This window comes from Temnothorax longispinosus, chromosome 8 (assembly GCF_030848805.1).
Source record: "Temnothorax longispinosus isolate EJ_2023e chromosome 8, Tlon_JGU_v1, whole genome shotgun sequence".
NCBI lineage: Eukaryota > Metazoa > Arthropoda > Insecta > Hymenoptera > Formicidae > Temnothorax > Temnothorax longispinosus.
In genome coordinates this window covers 16,701,713-16,720,345 of record NC_092365.1, presented here as the reverse complement: position 1 = coordinate 16,720,345, position 18,633 = coordinate 16,701,713, and the positions used below count along the sequence as shown (strand labels likewise).

Sequence of the window (18,633 nt, the reverse complement as noted above, 5' to 3'; positions counted from 1 at the left end):
GAAACTGGTACTACGTAGCCACGTTCATTTTCCGATCACTGCCGATAAAACATATCATTCTGGTGCGCGTCCGCACTACATTTGCAAATGTAGTGGTGTTATATGTATGTGTAAATACCTGAAAAGCATGATATATTGATTATTTATTAAAAATGTAATTTTACATAATATAATTTCGCGTATTAATAAACTCAATTACTTATTGTATTGTACTGTGCGTATTTCGCCTATAGGCCAGTCAAATTAGACAAAAAAAGGCCTTTGCTCGAAAGTGATGCGAACTTTTTTATTATTTCTTTTTAGGCGTGTAGGGGGTGTTTAGACAAGCTTATTTCTGAGTTGTCGGGGTATTTGACCCAGAGCTTTTTGAGGGGGGGAGAGAAAACCAAAATTTTCGCGGTTTTTTGCATTTATCTCGTTTCGATTAATAGATAGCACTTTTTTGCTCGTGAGAAAGTTGTAGGGCTTGAAAAAACGAAGAAAATGAGCGGTGACTCGTTCCGATTCGTAAAAAATTGAGCCCCCCCCCTGGGCGAACCTCCAAAAATTGAAGACCCCAAAAATTCAATGAATTTCGATGTAATATGCGGCAAATGGTAGGTATTTTCATCCTCTACAAGTTTCATAGTAGTCATTTTTCGATTGCATTTATCAGAAAAGAGACAGAAGCGAAAAACGCGCCGAGTTCCGAACACTCGGCTCGACACGCGCGACTTCCGGAGGCTCCCTTGGGCTCAATTTTTGACGAATCGGAACAAATCACCGCTCATTTTCTTCGTTTTTTCAAGCCCTACAACTTTCTCACGAGCGAAAAAGTGCTATCTATTAATCGAAACGAGATAAATGCAAAAAACCGCGAAAATTTTGGTTTTCCCTCCCCCCCCCTCAAAAAGCTCTGGGTCAAATACCCCGACAACTCAGAAATAAGCTTTTCTAAACACCCTCTACACGCCTAAAAAGGAATAAAAAAGTTCGCATCACTTTCGACCTCAATGTCTAATTTGACTGGCCTACTACTTGTAAACGGCCGAGACGTATCGCGCGGACAAGCGAGAGTGCAATGATCGTATTTTCGAATGTTGCGAATATCGCGGATATCTCCCAAAAGAGTATATTAATACGCCTAAGTGCTAGACGGCAAAACAATCGTAATAAAAGCATATAATAGCATATAATATTTCCTACTCGAAGTTCGGAAAATTCATGAGCGTGAAGTTAAGCGCGTAGTGACGCGGCGACCGCGGTGTATTTGGCGCGAGAAGTTTCCCGCGCGGGGGATGACGGATGACGCGTTTCCGGTTTCCGCCATATTGATGACGTTCTCCTTCATTTCCAGATCGCGGCAGGCACGGAAAAGACCGGCTCCGAAACGAGTGGCGTCGCGAGAGTTGTTTAATCGGTAAGATTAAGGTTGATTAATCTTGCATGCGTTATTTAACGCAGCACTTATCGCGTAGTATCGATTCAGCGCTCGGGTGTATAGATATTTCTCAAATATAAGTGTTTCACGGTACTTGTTCGGTCGCAGGTGCGCCGCGCGGACAATCGCGGACGATCGTATTTTCCATCTGTCGCGAATATCGAGGATAGCTGCCAAAAATATTAATTCGCCTATTCGCTTGAGTACAAAATCACAATTGTTATAAAGAAGGCGAGCATATAATATTTTCTCCTCGCAGTACGAAAAATGCATAATCGCGAAGTTAGGAGCGAAACGCGTAGTGACGCCGCGCGGTGCGCGGCGCGCAGCGTTTTCGGTGCGAGAAGTTGATCGCGCGGGAGACGACGCCATATTAATTACGCTCCCCTTTCATTTCCAGATCGCGACAGGCACGAGACGGATCGGCTGCGAAACGAGTGGCGTCGCGACAGTTATTGTTTAATTGGTAAGAGCAAGCTTTCTTAATCTTGCATGAATTATTTAACGCAGCACCCATCGCGTAGTATCGATTCAGCGCTCGGGTGTAGATATTTCTTAAAAATACGTATTGCGCGATACTTGTTCGGCCGAAAAGGCGCGTCGCGCGGACAACCGCGAAAGTGACGCTGCGGGGTTTTCGGTGCGAGAAGTTGATCATGCGGGAGACGAAGTGCCTTTGCTATATGTTAATTAAGTACGCTCCTCTTTCATTTCCAGATCGCGACGGGCATGCGAGACGAGTCGGCTGCGGAACGAGTGGCGTCGCGACTTATTTAAGTGGTAAGTGGTATAACATGCATTAATTCTGCATTTAATATTTATTGCAATATCTATCGTTATATATACATATCGTTATACATATATATATATAATAAATATACTTTACTGAAATTCAATACATATTTAACGTTACTGAGTGAGTTGAGATACATATTTCTTGTTTTTATATAAGATAATACTTCTATTTTTTATATACACATATTCGAAAAAATATTTCTAGATATATATGTGGAATAAAATATTTATAATCTCAGATGAATATTTGGGGAAGAGATTAAATGAAACACATGCCTAACTCATTTAATAATTTATTTTCTATCTAAAAACAATTCTTTATTTTTATTTCGCATTTATAAATATCCTGTATTAATTTTTTTTGTGAGAAAGAAATCTGTAGAAAAGCATTATATTTTTAAAATGTCAATATTTTATTTTCAATGCAATAATTAATTTTTATTCTTTTTTCATTTATTTCAGCAACTTTAATGTAACCAAGAATCAATTATTTCCATAATCCTTTTGATATCTATGTAATTATTTACCTTTATTAATTGTAAGATATAACTTTAGATGTATTTTTTTTTATTGTTTGAGATCTATTGTCTAGGAAAGAAAAACTTTACTCTTTGACATACTTTTTTTTAGTTAAAAGATTCAGTCTATTATTTAATTATTTTGACCTCCGTTTTAATTTGAACCTTATACTTATATGTTACAGAACCATCTTAGCTGATAATACGTAGCTGACATTTCCACACCCCACCGTCAATCGGCGAGTGACAAAAAAACATTATTTATCATCAAAATAAAACGACTATTTTTATGCAAGTAAGCAATAATGCTCATCACAAAGTTACTACAACAACACCCGATATTTTTCCTAAATCTCCTTAGCCTCTTCGCGGGTTCTTCCATCTGAACCCTTTTTTTACTCGCATCTCACAACAGAAAAGATATGTACAAAATTAATCTGTAACAAAAAAATATTTAAATAAAAATAATAATGTCTAAAATAAATATAGATCCCTTTTTTTATAAGAAAGATAATGCTTCTATTTCATATACATATATTCAAAAGATATTTATAGACACACATATTGCTTGCTTGTATTAAATTATAAAATATTTAATTTTGAGCAAATATTTGGAGAACAGATTAAAAAAAACATACCTAAAATAAAAATGGAAGAATAACTTTTGCATGCAAGTATCATTTTATTCATAATTTCAACTAATATAAGAATAACATCTTAATAAAAATGCTTCTTTATTTAGATATCAACTTGCATAAAATTTGATAAGAAAACAAATCTAATCCTAATATAACTTAAACTATTATAAATTTTAATTATTTAGAAATATTTTATAAAAGGGTGTCCCATTTTAATCAATCACCCCCAAAAACTTTCTTATTTGTAATTCTAGAAAGAAATGCTTCGGACGAAAGTTGTTTGGTTTGAAGGGAACATGATTCTTACGTAAAAGTTATGTTGTAGATGTCATCGTTTTCAAGAAATTTTAAAGGCGACTAATTTCTTAAATAAAACGATTTTTCTCTTGAAATAAAAGTTTTAGATCTCGTCGAGACGTTTTCAAAACACTACAATAAAGCTCTCTTTCATTAAAGATTTTCTGAGATATTTGAAATTTTGTCACAATGTTTTTTAATATAAAATATGAAATATCTCGTAAAGTATTCACTTTTTAATTACTTTACCTGGATACTTTTGTACATAACATAAAATAATGAAAGCAAGCGAACAAAAAAATTAATTTTTACATTTGCCATTTTACACAATTGAATGCTTTTACACATACAAACAAATTTTTTAAAATTATTTTTTCTGTTTTTTCTTTACAACAATCGGGTTCTTTCATTATTTTATGTATAAAAGTATCAAGGTAAAGACATCAAAAAGTGAATTATTATTTTACGAGATATTTCATATTTTATATTAAAAATATGATAAAATTTAAAATATCTCAGGAAATTTTTAACAAAAAAGAACTTTATTATAGTGTTTTAAAAACGTCTCGATGAGATCTATAACTATTATTTTAAGGAAAAAATCAAGTCTCATTTAAAAAATTAATTTTCTTTAAAATTCCTTGAAAACGATGACATCTACAACATAACTTACGTAAGAATCATGTTTCCTTCAAACCAAACAACTTTCGTCCGAAGGATTTCTTTCTAGAATTACAAATAAAAAAGGTTTTTGGGAGCGATCAATTAAAATAAGACACCCTGTATATTTGTATTAATCATGTCATACATAATTTATTAAATATTTAAAAAATCTCAAAATATAATCTAACAAATATTTTATTTATTAGACAACGTATTAAACATTCAATACACTATTACATTATACAGTGATCTGAAAACGATATATTACGCAAATAAATAATTATTTTCATCAGATAACAATTAATAAAATAGATTATAAAAATGCTCACCTCGCGATCTGTTACATCTGGCCGCTTCTTCGGCTTCGATTTTCTTTTCTTCTTTCCGCATTGCTATTTCTTCATGGCACTCACATCTGTTTCCTAAAACAAAGAAACTTTGATTACAATTAAACGTGATTACAAGTAATCACAAGAATATAATAATCGTGCGGCTTTGCCATACCTTGCACGATACTCTCGAAATTAATCACACGCGACGCGGATTTCATCCGCTTTCAACTGTAGCATCATTCTCGCATATTTTTATTCTCGCGTATACTTACTACGCGTATCCCTACCTAAGTAGAGTACCGACCTAAACGTACGCGTAATCTTATCTTTTACAGACATTTCCGTTTTTACCAAACAACAGGGCAACTAAACACAATCGCCGCCGATTGTATAAACGGTTCGTTGCGTCGCATTTTCGGGAGTGCCGCTCGAAATCGTTGAATTTTCGAATATGACAATTAAAATCGTCGCATTTTCGGGAGTGCCGTTCGAAGTTGTCGTATTATCCGGAAGCGGATCGCGCGATTTTAATAATTAGCATATAACTGCGTCAATTTCCATGTTCTCAGACGTGACGGCTGTCTTGTGCGTGGTCCTGTGCGGAAAGGTGCCAGGATCGCATAACAAGAACTGCCCAGATAATTGACTTCGCTGTGCGTGGAAGGGTGCTACCATGATGTGTCGGTGGCGAGGGGAGATGATCCTCATTGTAGAGAGCTCGCTTTCTACTTTTCGAGGATCTCTCTTCTCTCTGTCGAACACTTCAACTGGCCACGTGGGGCTAAGTCCTTAATCGGGCAAATCGAGTCAGTTGTCCGGCTCTGAACGCGTCGAGATAACGCAGTTATCGCGGAAATAATCGGCGTTAATTCGCGTTTCGGGATCGTCGCGTAAAATATCGATTTTTAATAATTAGCATATAACTGCGTCAATTTCCACGTTCTCAGACGTGACGGCTGTCTCGTGCGTGGTCCTGTGCGGAAAGGTGCCAGGATCGCATAACAAGAACTGCCCAGATAATTGACTTCGCTGTGCGTGGAAGGGTGCTACCATGACGTGTCGGTGGCGAGGGGAGATGATCCTCATTGTAGAGAGCTCGCTTTCTACTTTTCGAGGATCTCTCTTCTCTCTGTCGAACACTTCAACTGGCCACGTGGGGCTAAGTCCTTAATCGGGCAAATCGAGTCAGTTTTCCGGCTCTGAACGCGTCGAGATAAACGCGGTTATCGCGGGTGATTTTTCAACGAACAAACTCGGTCGTTACGTAACGTTTTCGGGAGTGACGTATTAAATATTGCGCGATTATATAGTTATCCGCGTATACGTGTGATGCCGGTGGAGTTGTGTCAAGCATCGAGGGAGCTAACAACCCGAGAGGACAGCCTGAGAGGAGGAGGAGGCCTGGGAGAGGCATCGGGCGCCAGCGGAACAACATTGTGGTAAATATTACTTTTTATTTTGTGTAAAAGTAATTTTAATTTCTGCTTATACTTGAGTCGTTTTATTTCGTCATGATTTTGAAATAATAATTAGAAAAAAATAAGTAATTTGAAATTTTATAAGAATTTATTTTTGTAAAGATATCTTTCTGAAAATGTATAATTATTTAAATAAAAGTGTAATTTTAAATGCTGAATAAGAAGTTTGATGCGTAAAAATTATTTAATATCAAATCATTTATTTATATGTTACAGAAGATAACGACGCGGAAAGTGTCGCATTGAGAGAGCTGACAACCCGAGAGGACAGCCTGAGAAGAGGGGGAGGCCTGGGAGAGGCATCGGGCACTAGCGGAACAACTTTGCGGTAAATATTATTTATTTGTGATGTAAAAGCAACTTTTATCCTGTTTATTCTTGAATCACTTTATTTCACAATAATTTAGAAATAATAATTAGAAAGAAAGTGGTAATTTGAAGTTTTATAAAAGCTCATTATTGTAAAGATCATTTTAGGAAAATAATTATTTAAATAAATATCTAATTGAATGATAAATAAAAGGTTTGATATAACATAATGCCATAGGAATTATGTTTTAAAACATTGAGTTTTTTAAACACACCATTTTAATATAAATTTTATATTTATGTGTTACAGAATCAACGTAGCTACGTGGCAGATATAATTCCGCTATTGCGCATCGGTGTCGGTGAGTAATGAATTAATATATTTATTGAGGTAACGGATGTATGGTAACTTATTAAATATATACATACTATATATCTAGATAAAGGTATGGAATTTATTGTTAACAATATAAAGATCTTACATATAAGTATGTAGCATTCTATACATCCGTTGCCTTGAAATGGATCAGTTACAACAGATTAGGATAAGTTTAATGCTGGACGTTTCTTTATTGTTATATTTATTAGGGATAATTTATTAATTTAATGTGCACACGAGAATGTACTCGTATGCATACGATGTGTATAAATTAAGATAGAATTTTTCGGGAAATTGGGAATACCATAACAAAATTTATGGAGGACATAATAAAATATTATTTATTAATACTTAATATTAGAATCGAATGTATCATATTTTGTTGAATTTTAGATTGAAAAATGTTTATTACAAGTATTGTATTATAAAAATGTAACAAACACTATATTATTCCTTTTTTCATCTATCTCTTTCCTAAATACTTATCCAGGGTTAAACTTTATATAAGTTAGTGCAAAAAAGCTATATATATATATATATATATATATATATATATATATATATATATTGCATAATTTATTTTATTAAATTTATTGATCTCGCTTTTTTGTAAAGTTACATGCTTATATAAATTATTATTTCTTTTTTAACACAATTTTAGCACGACTTTAGCCTAAACTGTTGTAACTAAATCATATGTAGTGATTGATAACTGGATTTTATACCAGTTAAAGTAGTAATATGACGTAAGATCCAATATATATCTATTTTGTTATAAAATAGATTTTTTAAAGTAATTATTTTAGAGTTAATCAGATCACTTAAAAATGATTTTAAAATAATATATTGTACAAAAAATAATTTTAATAATTTGCATAATACAAAGAGATATTTTTATCATTTCTAATTGTGTGGAACAATTATCCCTTTTGGATTTTACGTCATTCATCTGAATCTCTTATCTCTGCATGCTTTTAAGATGAGATTCAGCAACGAATCGTTCGAATCGATAAAAATACGCATATGGGCCTTAGATTTTATTGGCGTCTAGTAATTTTCAATCATTTATTTTTAAATTAAAGTTTTATTAGTTATATTATAAAGTTTATATATTTAAAAGTTTAATCTGTTTTATATAAATTTCATAATCGCGATTGAATTAAAACGCTGTCGAAATTTTTTTCAAAGGACCGCACGGCATGGGGTTTTGTGGCTCCCAGTCAAATTTGACAAAATGTAGATAATGTAGTGTTCATAACATGGGATAAAAGTGTCCCTAGCACAAGCCCAAATGGACGTTATCTAGATATAAGGCATTAAAGATGGAAAAATGAGGGTTTTCTCCAGTTTCAGTTTAATGGCATTTTGCAACAGTCTGACTGCCTGCTTTCCTAACACCTTTACTTGATTGCTGGATGAATATACTTCTGCACATATGCGTGTTTCACATAGTCAAGTCCATAATCAACCAACGTAAATGTATGTCATTCCTCGAATACCTTATGCACCCTATATGCAAGCAGCATCATTTACTTATGTTTAGTGTTATTTTTTTGCAATGTATGAAAAGTACAATAAATAACTCCTAACCGACTTGTGAATTACAGTTATATTATATTATAATTTGCAATGTGGGCAAACTGCCACGAAACCTGAACCCATTGTTCCAGTCTTTTAATGCCTTATATCTCGGAAACTGTCCATTTTTGGGCTTGGTGCCCATGGACACTTTTTATCAGCATGTTATGAACTACATTATCTTACATTATTGTCAAATTTGACTGGGAGCCAAAACCCCCCATGACCGTTGCGGGGTCCTTTAGATTTGTTTCCAATCGGATATTTATTTTAATTTTACTGAATATATTTTAATTGCTATGAATAAACGCGTGTAAAGTATAAATGCAAAATTAATTCATATACTAATGAAATTATTATTGTTATTGCAATTAACATGTTAATTGTTAATTTCGTATTTAATTGATTTAATTATTGTTATGGCCTCTTCGCGACGCGTTCGTGTTTCGCGCATCGTACAAAAGCGTAAAATCTTTACGCTTATTGCCGGCGATGATTAGCCGGCAGCAGAAAGAGCATTTCTAGGATCAAGGTAGGTTGGTGGTACACCAATCAATTTGTAAAAAATAACATGTAATAGTAAGCCTAAGATTTTTTTGTATACGTGCAATTGCACTTAATCAGAGATGGAAAGATGCCGTCTCGAATTAAATCTCAATTAAATCCGAATTAATTCCCTGCGTAAATTAAATTCCCCATAAAACTCCTAAACGGTTCCGATTTAAAACCAAATTCGCGCGTACTTTTCTAATTTCGGGTAATCGCGATCGTAACTATATAGGTATACCACACAAAGACACGGGTAGGTAGGAATATTATTCATGTAGGTAGGTAGGAACGGGTAAAAACTAGATAAAAATCGAGTAGGTAAGGATATGGATAGGTATAGGAATGCGGGAGGGGTGATTCGATGACGAAAAGAAATTAATATACTTTATAATTTTAAGGAATTTAAATTTATTTCTATAATATCTATTTCTACCAATGCGGAACTCGAACTTTTTTAAATATTATGAGGCTGAATTAAATTGCATTAGGTATACATATTTTACTACATTTCTTATTTTACATACGTTACAAAATAAATAAATGGCTTATTTACATTTACTTGCTATTCTCAAGTATTTTTAATCTGCATGTAACATAAATTTATATTTAGATATACTTCTATAATCTATTACCATAAAAAATAAAACGTAAATTAAGAAACATCGTACAGTTTTATATCTTCTTCTATGAATGTCAGAAAATTATCCACGAAGAATATCTAATTCCTCAGGTGTGACGTGCATTCTTAATTCTTTCTCGCGTATCACATCTTGAATTTGAGTGAGAAGTTGAGGCGCTACTTCAGCTGCGTCTATGTAAATGCTTCTTGCCCATGGACACTGTGTCACGCTCTCATGATAAATCTCTTCTCCTTTTTTCTCGCATAAATTATGTTCGCGCAAAAGGAGCATATACAGTCTCCATAGCAATGGACAACATTGGGTCGATGGTATCCTGAAAATAATTTTATGTAATATAACATATAAATATGATAGCATTTAAGTATTTGTCATCTTAGACAAATTTAATTATTCTATACCTGGAAAGTGTTAGATGAAACGATAATAGCTTATTCAGTGCGGCATTCACTGCGTCAGAATGATCAAGTTTCATTAGAAGACCAATACGTCTACGAACTGCCAAGCACATCGCTATAGCACGCCACAGTTCAATTTCAGTGCTTCTACTATTGAATCTCCAGGTCGGCAATTCACTCTGAAACAACAATCATTTTATGATTATATTATCAATTTAGAAACATCCTATAGCAGTTGTTTTAATTTAATTATATAGCATTGGTGCAATTAATTAGTGCTTTTTACCTCTATGCCAGCAAATACAGATAAAGCATAAAAGTTATTCGGATATCTATTTAAAGTTTTGCTTAGAGTTTCTTTTAACACAGTCTGCATACTCTGAGTCCGTTCATGATGCAATTGCAGGATTGCAATTTGACTTTCGTACAACATTTCCTGTAACAATTTTAAAATTGTTTGCACATAATTCTTTTAATTTAAATTTACCTGTTAGTAACAATTTATAGTCGTTCATAGAATATTAAATTGGTACCTGCAAGTAAGGATAATCTTTGGAATGATCAATACAACTCTTCAATATGTTGACAACAGTTTGAATATCGTCATCTTTAATATACAGGAAATATGCATAGCATACAATCGCGTCGCATTCTAAGTTCGACAGAAAAAAGGTATCCTTTTCCTTCTCATTAGAAGGGACTTGCAGAAAATCTTGTACACACGAATGTAAATACTCTTCAATCAGTGATTCTTGATTTTCGTTTTTGCTAGATACCATTTGACCAAAGACTTTTAGTATCCATTGTCTGTGCGACTCGTTATATGTTCTAATATCAAGCAAGGTTTCGATGAACGTTCTATATACGTTAAAAAGCGCTGCCCTTTCACACATATCAGTAATCGCAGATGGACATGTCCCTTGAGACTGAATGGCAGTCTCAAGAATGTTCATGCAGTTGCTGAATCTGCCCATCTCCAATTCTATTAGGGCATATTCCTTATAGAAATACAAGTTATTTCTATTTTCATTCTTTTTCAAAAATTCCTTCAATGTTGCCCTTAATTTCTTTCCTCTGTAATGAAAAAACTTGATTAATCTCGCATGTGAAATAAAAACTATTAAATCTTAGTAGTAAACATGGATCTTACTTGTTATCATGCTTTAAAGGCTCGTCTTTGCTGAGAGAAACCAATAGTCTTTCTAATCGCAACCACCAGACATATATACTTGTCCGTTGCAGCGAAGACAGACTTTCCGCGATTGTATGAAATATCTTGCGTACAAAATCTAAGTATGGTTCCTGCGCCGGATGGAACTTGAGATATTGAGGACCTGACGTTAAACGTCCTTCAAGAACATCCTTCAATAATTCCTTCCTTTGGTCATGACCAGCCATTTCACCTACCATAGGGTACATGAATGGAAGCAGCACTTCTAAAGATTCTATTCCCCAATGAAAGTTTTCCAATGATAATTCCTATAAAAATATAAAATATTCTTTTTCGTGATTTCTATTTGCACAATTTTATAATCTCAATGTTTTATAATTTCTTGTAATTCTATGCTTTGCAAGTAATTATAAAGCGATACATTTATAGTTTTTGAATGAGATAATTTCACTTACTTTCATGTAGCAGTCTCGACAAGGCAGAAGTGGTACTTTTAAGCACAAAAGAGAATAAATGGCCATTTGAAAGTTTGAATTACGAGAAAGAATTGGGTGTATAAAATCCGCTACGTCTTCTGGCAAAATAAATCTTCTAGAATCTCCAACCAATTCCAATTCGTCTCTACTAACGCTAATCCAATGACAATTCTCTCTCAGTGACTCTGTCCTTTGCCATAGTTGATTTAGTGGTAGTCGCGACATTAATATCATTTCTTCCATTCCAACTGGAAATTATTATTATTATTATTATCAATAATAGTATATTCAGTAGTATCACAAGACTCCTATTAAGCTTTTATGAAAATTCATTAGATATTATATACGTAATATGTATAGCATTTTTCATTACATTTACCTCCTGAATAATTACCATTAATTTATTATGTAATGATTTGGCATAAGTAAATAACTCGAAACACTTGTTTCATCTGCAATTTGAATAATCCGTGCTTAATAAAAGCCTTTTACTGTAACTTACAATTTATGTACTTACTTAATTTTTTTTCATCTATAGATCCTCGAAAGGATAAACTAGTTCTGTTCAAATTCAGGTTCAAATTCAGATTTAAACGTATTGTTTCCCACATTTGTTCCCATAATCCTGTATGCCTCAGGAAAGTTAAACATTGATACAGCATATCTAGATAAAACATAATACATAAAAAATTAATTAGATATGAAAAAAATATATAATAAAATAAAAGTATCGGTGAGACGCCTACTTACACAGCAACTGTGTATCGTAGACAGAAGGATTTGTTCTGGCGCGCTGTCTCAGAACGCAGAAACACTTTGAATACAAATCCAACACTCTTGGTACAGTACACATCGCCACCGAACCTTGAGTGACCATGATAAAATGCTGCCATAATATAATATTTCCTGAATCTTTATTAACTAATGCTTCCAATTGATTCGATAATTCATCAGATGGTGTTAATTCTGTCATAAAACGTAGCTTTAATTTTAATAATTCCTTAGAATCTGTATTTTTCTCAAGTGCTTTTTCAACAATCGATAACTTTTTCAATACTGTAGATTGATGCACATCTTTAGCTAATTGGTGTCTTTGATAATAGGCCAGAGTATCCTGTAACATTTATACTAAAATATTATTAATTTAACTTGGTATAACATACATTTAAAAATGACAATGTTATTAATAATCAAAATGTACAAGAAATATTCTATTAAATACCTGAAAGTTGACGTATTGCAGCCAAAGTTCAATATTATGCGGATTTTCTGTTAGTTGTTCATTATATTCTCGAGTTTTAGATTTTTGTTCCTCTTCCAAATTCTTGCACCAAGAAGATACACTTGCTTCCTCGTCTTGTATCATCGAAGTCTCTTTCTCTTTTGTCTTCTTGATAACTGTATCCTTCTTCTTCGCTGTTTCTACAGAATCAATATTTTTGACGTAATATCTGTGAAATGGATCTTTTTTTGCTTGTTTACGCTTAACGTAACCGAGATATTTTTCACTAACATCGTAATATGGCCTCGCTCTGGGGCAAAACGTATTTATGTTATTGTTCCCCTTATCTCTACGTCTATCTTCAAAGTATATATTCTTGACATCCAGCTCATACTCTGGCTTATATCGTTTACTGTCATGTGTACGTCTTTTCTTTTCCACTTTTTGCTCTTTGTCAGCTTTCTGTCTTGCATGTATCTTCGTATCCCGAGGGATTGTTTCGGGTATTACTTGTTTTTCCGCATTAAGCGAAGATTCATGTAAAGACTCATCCGACGAGGAGTACGGATCAGGAGGCTCCCTTTTAGGGACTTGCGTTTGGAAGCTTGAATTTGATAACCACTTGGAGGAAATATTATCTGAAATTAAATCATACAACACGAATATCAGATATATTAATCTCGAAGCAGAAACCAACAAATTACTACAATATTTGTCTTTGACTTAATTGACTTCACAATGTAAACATTGGTCGAATTTTGAAATAATTACCTATATCGTCGCAATTTGCTGATTCAGTTTTATCGTTCGAATAAGCAGGAAAGAGAGACATTCTTATTCTTTTACTTCTCTTCTTTCTTTTTTTGCGGCGTGAAGTATCAAGTTTTTCTTCTATATTTTCTTCTTTCTAATCTAACCTCTTTCTTATAAAAGGCAGAGAGAAGCAGAAGGCTGAGACCAAGGTCGGTAAATGGACGCGACATCTATTTTCGAAATTGGTACTACGTAGTCATGTTCATTTTCCGATACTGCCGATAAAACATCATTTTGGTGCGCGTCCGTGCTACATCTGCAAATTGCGCGGTTTCATCTGATAATGCACAATTTTATTTTATTTAATCTAGTATTAGTATCGAGGAAAAGGTATAAGCAATATTTTTAAAGGCCGTCCTGCTTGTACCGAATGTCATTGCTATTAAATGCATTTTGGACTTTGCATTTTCTTAGTTATAAATTAAATATTAGTTCTTATCTTAGATTTTAACTATAACATCTGATAGAAACAGGTCGACCTACAGAGGCCCTCCACCACCCCGCCGATTCCGATCGGCGATCCTCTTTTATTTACTCCATTCCGAACAGCTGTTCGAACGCAATCACGTGACAGATCGTAGATGCGAGCATCACAAGCATGATGTAAGCATGATGCGAGCGTCATGGATGCGAGAGATAATCGCAGATGATCGCAACGTGTATGCGTGCTTGAAGACTGACAGGTGATAGACGATAGCGCGTGATTGAAGCAAACGTGTAAAAAGGGGAGCGAAGAATGACCGAGAATCTCGAGTTGTTTGGAGCGCGCGATTCGACTGCGTTCGACGTGTCCAGAGGTAGCGTTCGCTCAGATAAAATCGAATGACAGTGCACCTAGATAAGGATACAAAAGCATCTTCACAGACAGCCGATAATTTAATTAGCCGATTATGTAATTTGTAATTGTCTCTTTCATTCCGAGGACACATAACAATGTGTAAGAAAGGAAGTGCAAACTCGTGACGAAAAACGTAACGTCGACCAGTGGTTAACGTAACGTTACAACATTTTTTGTTCTCTCCCCGTTTCTTTCTACATTGTCCCCGCAGTCTATTGATCGCACAAATGTTTCGGAGGTGCAATCTCGTCAGGCAACTTCGTGGTGCGTCGACGGAGGCTGCTGCAGTCGCGGAGACGCCGTCTCGGGTAAGCGTCGTCGCATCTGTCGATGTGGTATATTTGATGTTTTGTGCATCAGGCGTTGTCGAGGCGATTTAACGAATCTGTCTCCGTTTATTACAGTTGCAGCGGCTCAGAGCAAAGTTGCATGACGATGAGCAGCAGGGGATACTCACGGACACGTTTGGACGTAAGCACACGTATCTCAGGATTTCTCTTACGGAGCGTTGCAACCTTCGCTGTGAGTCTTCCTCAAACTCGTACAAAGTGTTGCACGAGAGTTCTCTTGCTTGAATTTGACGACCATTCCATAGAAATATTTGAAATTGAAACGCAGAATAAACATCGAAGAAATACATTTGTTTTGAAATGAATAACAAGCGTTTATAATTATGAAAATATTTAACTTTAATTTAATTGCGTTTAACACAATGGTGAACGCAATTAATTTAAAGATAAATATTTTCATAATTATAAACGCTTGTTATTCATTTCAAAACAAACGTATTTCTTGAACGTTGGTCAAAGTTTATGTACTAGACTTAGGCCTATTGCGACATGAAATGTCATGTTTTTTTTATCGTTGCAGGTACATATTGCATGCCTGCGGAGGGCGTCAAATTGACCAAGAAAGAAGGTATTCTAAAAACGGAAGAGATAATACAGATAGCCGATCTTTTTGTCAAAGAAGGTGTGCGCAAAATACGTTTGACCGGTGGCGAGCCCACAGTTCGTAAGGACATCATTGACATCGTCGGTAAAGTCTATTTCTCAATAGTAAACTGTGACTAATTAACTTAACATTGCAAAGTTGTTTCAGTTTTCAAAATCTGTTCGTGTATGATTTTGCGTTTTAGGACAACTGAAGCAACTGAGAGATCTGGAGCAGGTTGCGATCACAACTAATGGGTTGACTTTGACACGTCAATTGCCAGCTCTTCAACGAGCGGGATTGGATGCGCTCAACATATCGTTAGACACTTTCAAAGAGGAGCGTTTTGAGTTGTTTACTCGCAGAAAGGGCTGGGCAAGAGTTGTGGCTTCCATAGATCTTGCTGTTCAGCTTGGTTATAATCCCGTGAAGGTAAATTTAGTAAAAATTACATAAATTGTAAATATAAATTGTGCACAGCGATATACAGCAATGCCTTATGTAACTATTTTTTTTTATTTGGCTGATTAGGTCAACTGCGTGATAATGCGAAGACGCAACGACGATGAAATAATTGATTTTATCAATTTCACGAGAGACCGGCCTATTGATGTACGTTTCATAGAGTATATGCCGTTTCAAGGAAACGAATGGAAGGAAAATAAGATGGTTCCCTTCGACGAGATGAAGACAATAATCCGAGAGAAATATCCTGATTTCCGAGCTCTGCCAAATCAGCCCAACGACACGTCCAAGGCCTATCACGTGCCAGGATTCGTGGGGCAGGTCGGATTCATTACATCCATGAGTCAACATTTCTGCGATTCGTGTAATCGCTTAAGAATAACGGCGGACGGGAATTTGAAGGTATGCCTGTTTGAAGGAAAAGGCGAAGTCTCACTTCGAGACGCCTTACGAAATGGAGCTTCGGAAGATGCGCTTAAGGATTTGATAAGAGGAGCGGTATCGCGAAAAAAGAAGCAACACGCAGGTATGCTATATATACCGTATATATCGATTAAGGTGGAAAGAATGCGCGATATCTCATATAATAAGACTTTTGACTTTTTTATTAAAAAACCTTAGTAAAAATATTTTTAATAATTTGAAGATTTTATTCTTGTTTTTTGTTTTCTTCTCTCTCTCTCTCTCTTTCGAGATTTTGTTTTCTGTTATCTCCGTTTATTTTACAACTGTAGCAGTATCGACAAACCGATCAAGCTATATTCTCTGCTATCACACGTGTGTTTCAGGGATGTTCAATCTTACTCAGATGGAAAATAGGCCAATGATTCTGATTGGAGGTTAATTGATAATTAACCAACTGTATTAAATTATGTTCGGCTTTGTCGAAACGCGCAACAGACATTATTACAAATTTTCAAATTCTTATGTTAATATAGCATCAATACTTTTTATAACTAATTTTACAACGTATTTACGTTGCAGCAAATCGTAAGAAGAAACTTTCTTGCAAAATGAGTAACATCATGTCGATGCGGTACAAATATTTCCCATATATTCCAACGTATTTTAAAAGTAATTCAAGTATTAGAATGTATTCATCATTATCGCACATAGATGAAACTGGTAAAGCAAGTATGGTGGATGTTGGGTGGAAAAACGACAGTAAACGTGTAGCAACAGCAAAGGGATTCGTGAAGATAGGTCCTATTATCAGTAATCTGATCGCGGAAAACAATGTAAAGAAGGGTGATGTGTTATCGGTGGCCCAATTGGCCGGTATTATGGCAGCGAAACGTACCTCTGACCTCATACCGCTGTGTCATCCGCTCTCTTTGTCTTATGTAAACGTACGTTTAAGATTGAACGAAGAATCGCACGAAGTCGAAATCACATCGGAGGTCAGATGTACCGGCAAGACCGGCGTCGAAATGGAAGCTTTAACCGCTGTAAGTATAGCGGCTCTCACGATCTATGATATGTGCAAGTACGCGGCCAATCCTGGCACAATGCAAATTTACGGTATAGAATTGGTGTCGAAAACGGGCGGTACGAAGGGTGATTTTGTGATAAATAAAGCGTAGACGAGATATCTTTACCCTGTCGATTACACGAATCATCGATAGGATAAAGATTCATTCTGCCGTGGTTATAATTAAATTATTAAATAATACAGAATAGAGTACAACATTCCAAAAGCCTCAAATATGTTTGAAGAAAAGAAGTTTGTGAGCTTGTTGATGTGTTTAGATTATTTAGAATGTCTATTATACGTAGATTTTATACATATTTTACATGGTAAGAGGGGGTAATTATATTTTACGCGCATAATAATATATAGAATACTTTTATACACACATGTGTGTGTATACATATACGTATATATAAAATATCAGTGATAAAAACATTACTAAATCCCGCATAATAATTATCAATTTTAATTCGAAATGGCTGTATGTCCAGTCTCGTCTACATATTTTTGTACTTATATACATATATACGCGTAATTAGTGTAAAGATAAGCTATTATTGGATTACGCATAACAATGAAAACCATGACCATTCCAATGCTTCAACGGGACATGCAATAATCTCTTCTTAATTTTTTTATAAGTTAAAGAGACCTTCGTAAATAACGCAAGGTCTTAAATGTAAGTGGAAAAATCTTAGAAAAACGATTAATATAATGATAATTAGATCAGAAGTTATGAATTAGGTCATTAAGGGTGTGTTAATGTTTGTGTACTAATCTGCTAGGCAGAGATATACGTGAATAGAAAATCCGTGTAAGTTTAAACGAATATGTATGCATTTGTTTAAACAAAAAGGAAAAAATTTTACTACGATTATGTACAAAATATTGGTAAAACATGTAAAGAATTCGTACGCTTTGTCGTGAAATTTCTCTCAGAAGAGAAATTAAAAGCAGAGTGCAATAACAGGAAATAACACAACGATGCTTACATTGTTGTACCTTCCGACTAGCGCCTTTTAATAAGCATTTAATATTATCGCGAGGACGAAAGCACCACTTGAAGAAAATAAAAAGAGGGTGGTATTACGTAAACAGATTTTGCCAAGAGTTACCCTATATTACGGGTCACAAATAATTCTGTCATATTGTATTTTTTAAGAACATTGTTACGTTGTTGAAAGATTTTATCGCAATATATTGTTTAATATACAAGAGACAGGATCTTTCTTGTGTATATGCGTCCGTTCCT

At 34.7% G+C, this 18,633-nt stretch overlaps 2 protein-coding genes and 2 long non-coding RNA genes across 6 annotated transcripts in view; 3 read left to right on the top strand and 1 right to left on the bottom strand.

The window, feature by feature from the left end:
- Positions 1-235: 235 nt before the first annotated feature.
- On the top strand, positions 236-2,952 carry LOC139818004 (uncharacterized). The gene is made up of 3 exons (XR_011733360.1): positions 236-1,399; positions 2,138-2,200; positions 2,919-2,952. It is a non-coding gene; the product is annotated as an uncharacterized lncRNA (long non-coding RNA).
- Positions 2,953-5,005: 2,053 nt separating this feature from the next.
- LOC139818003 (uncharacterized) lies at positions 5,006-7,331 on the top strand. The gene is made up of 3 exons (XR_011733359.1): positions 5,006-6,102; positions 6,358-6,469; positions 6,761-7,331. It is a non-coding gene; the product is annotated as an uncharacterized lncRNA (long non-coding RNA).
- Positions 7,332-9,449: 2,118 nt separating this feature from the next.
- LOC139817997 (nuclear exosome regulator NRDE2) overlaps positions 9,450-18,633 on the bottom strand; it is a 65,353-nt gene continuing 56,169 nt past the window's right edge. The window contains exons 2-11 of one of the 2 annotated variants that reach the window (XM_071786380.1): positions 13,633-13,930; positions 12,862-13,499; positions 12,390-12,753; positions 12,157-12,303; positions 11,619-11,887; positions 11,143-11,471; positions 10,526-11,066; positions 10,279-10,428; positions 9,996-10,171; positions 9,450-9,910 (exon numbers count right to left, since the gene is read on the bottom strand). In XM_071786380.1, the coding sequence (XP_071642481.1) occupies positions 9,658-9,910; positions 9,996-10,171; positions 10,279-10,428; positions 10,526-11,066; positions 11,143-11,471; positions 11,619-11,887; positions 12,157-12,303; positions 12,390-12,753; positions 12,862-13,499; positions 13,633-13,693 (2,928 nt within the window). In that variant the 5' untranslated portion in view covers positions 13,694-13,930 and the 3' untranslated portion in view covers positions 9,450-9,657. Of the gene's footprint in view, positions 9,911-9,995; positions 10,172-10,278; positions 10,429-10,525; positions 11,067-11,142; positions 11,472-11,618; positions 11,888-12,156; positions 12,304-12,389; positions 12,754-12,861; positions 13,500-13,632; positions 13,931-18,633 lie in introns of those variants that run through there. The other variant, XM_071786381.1, reaches the window with a different exon arrangement.
- Mocs1 (Molybdenum cofactor synthesis 1) lies at positions 13,905-18,598 on the top strand. Of its 2 annotated transcripts, none has more exons than XM_071786382.1 (6): positions 13,905-14,820; positions 14,917-15,034; positions 15,383-15,550; positions 15,651-15,877; positions 15,977-16,436; positions 16,895-18,598. In XM_071786382.1, exons 1-6 carry the CDS (start codon positions 14,740-14,742, stop codon positions 17,491-17,493), a joined length of 1,653 nt encoding a protein of 550 aa, XP_071642483.1. In that variant the 5' UTR covers positions 13,905-14,739; the 3' UTR covers positions 17,494-18,598. The 2 variants fall into 2 exon arrangements, with proteins under 2 accessions (XP_071642483.1, XP_071642484.1); XM_071786383.1 differs by having other exon boundaries at positions 16,699-16,922.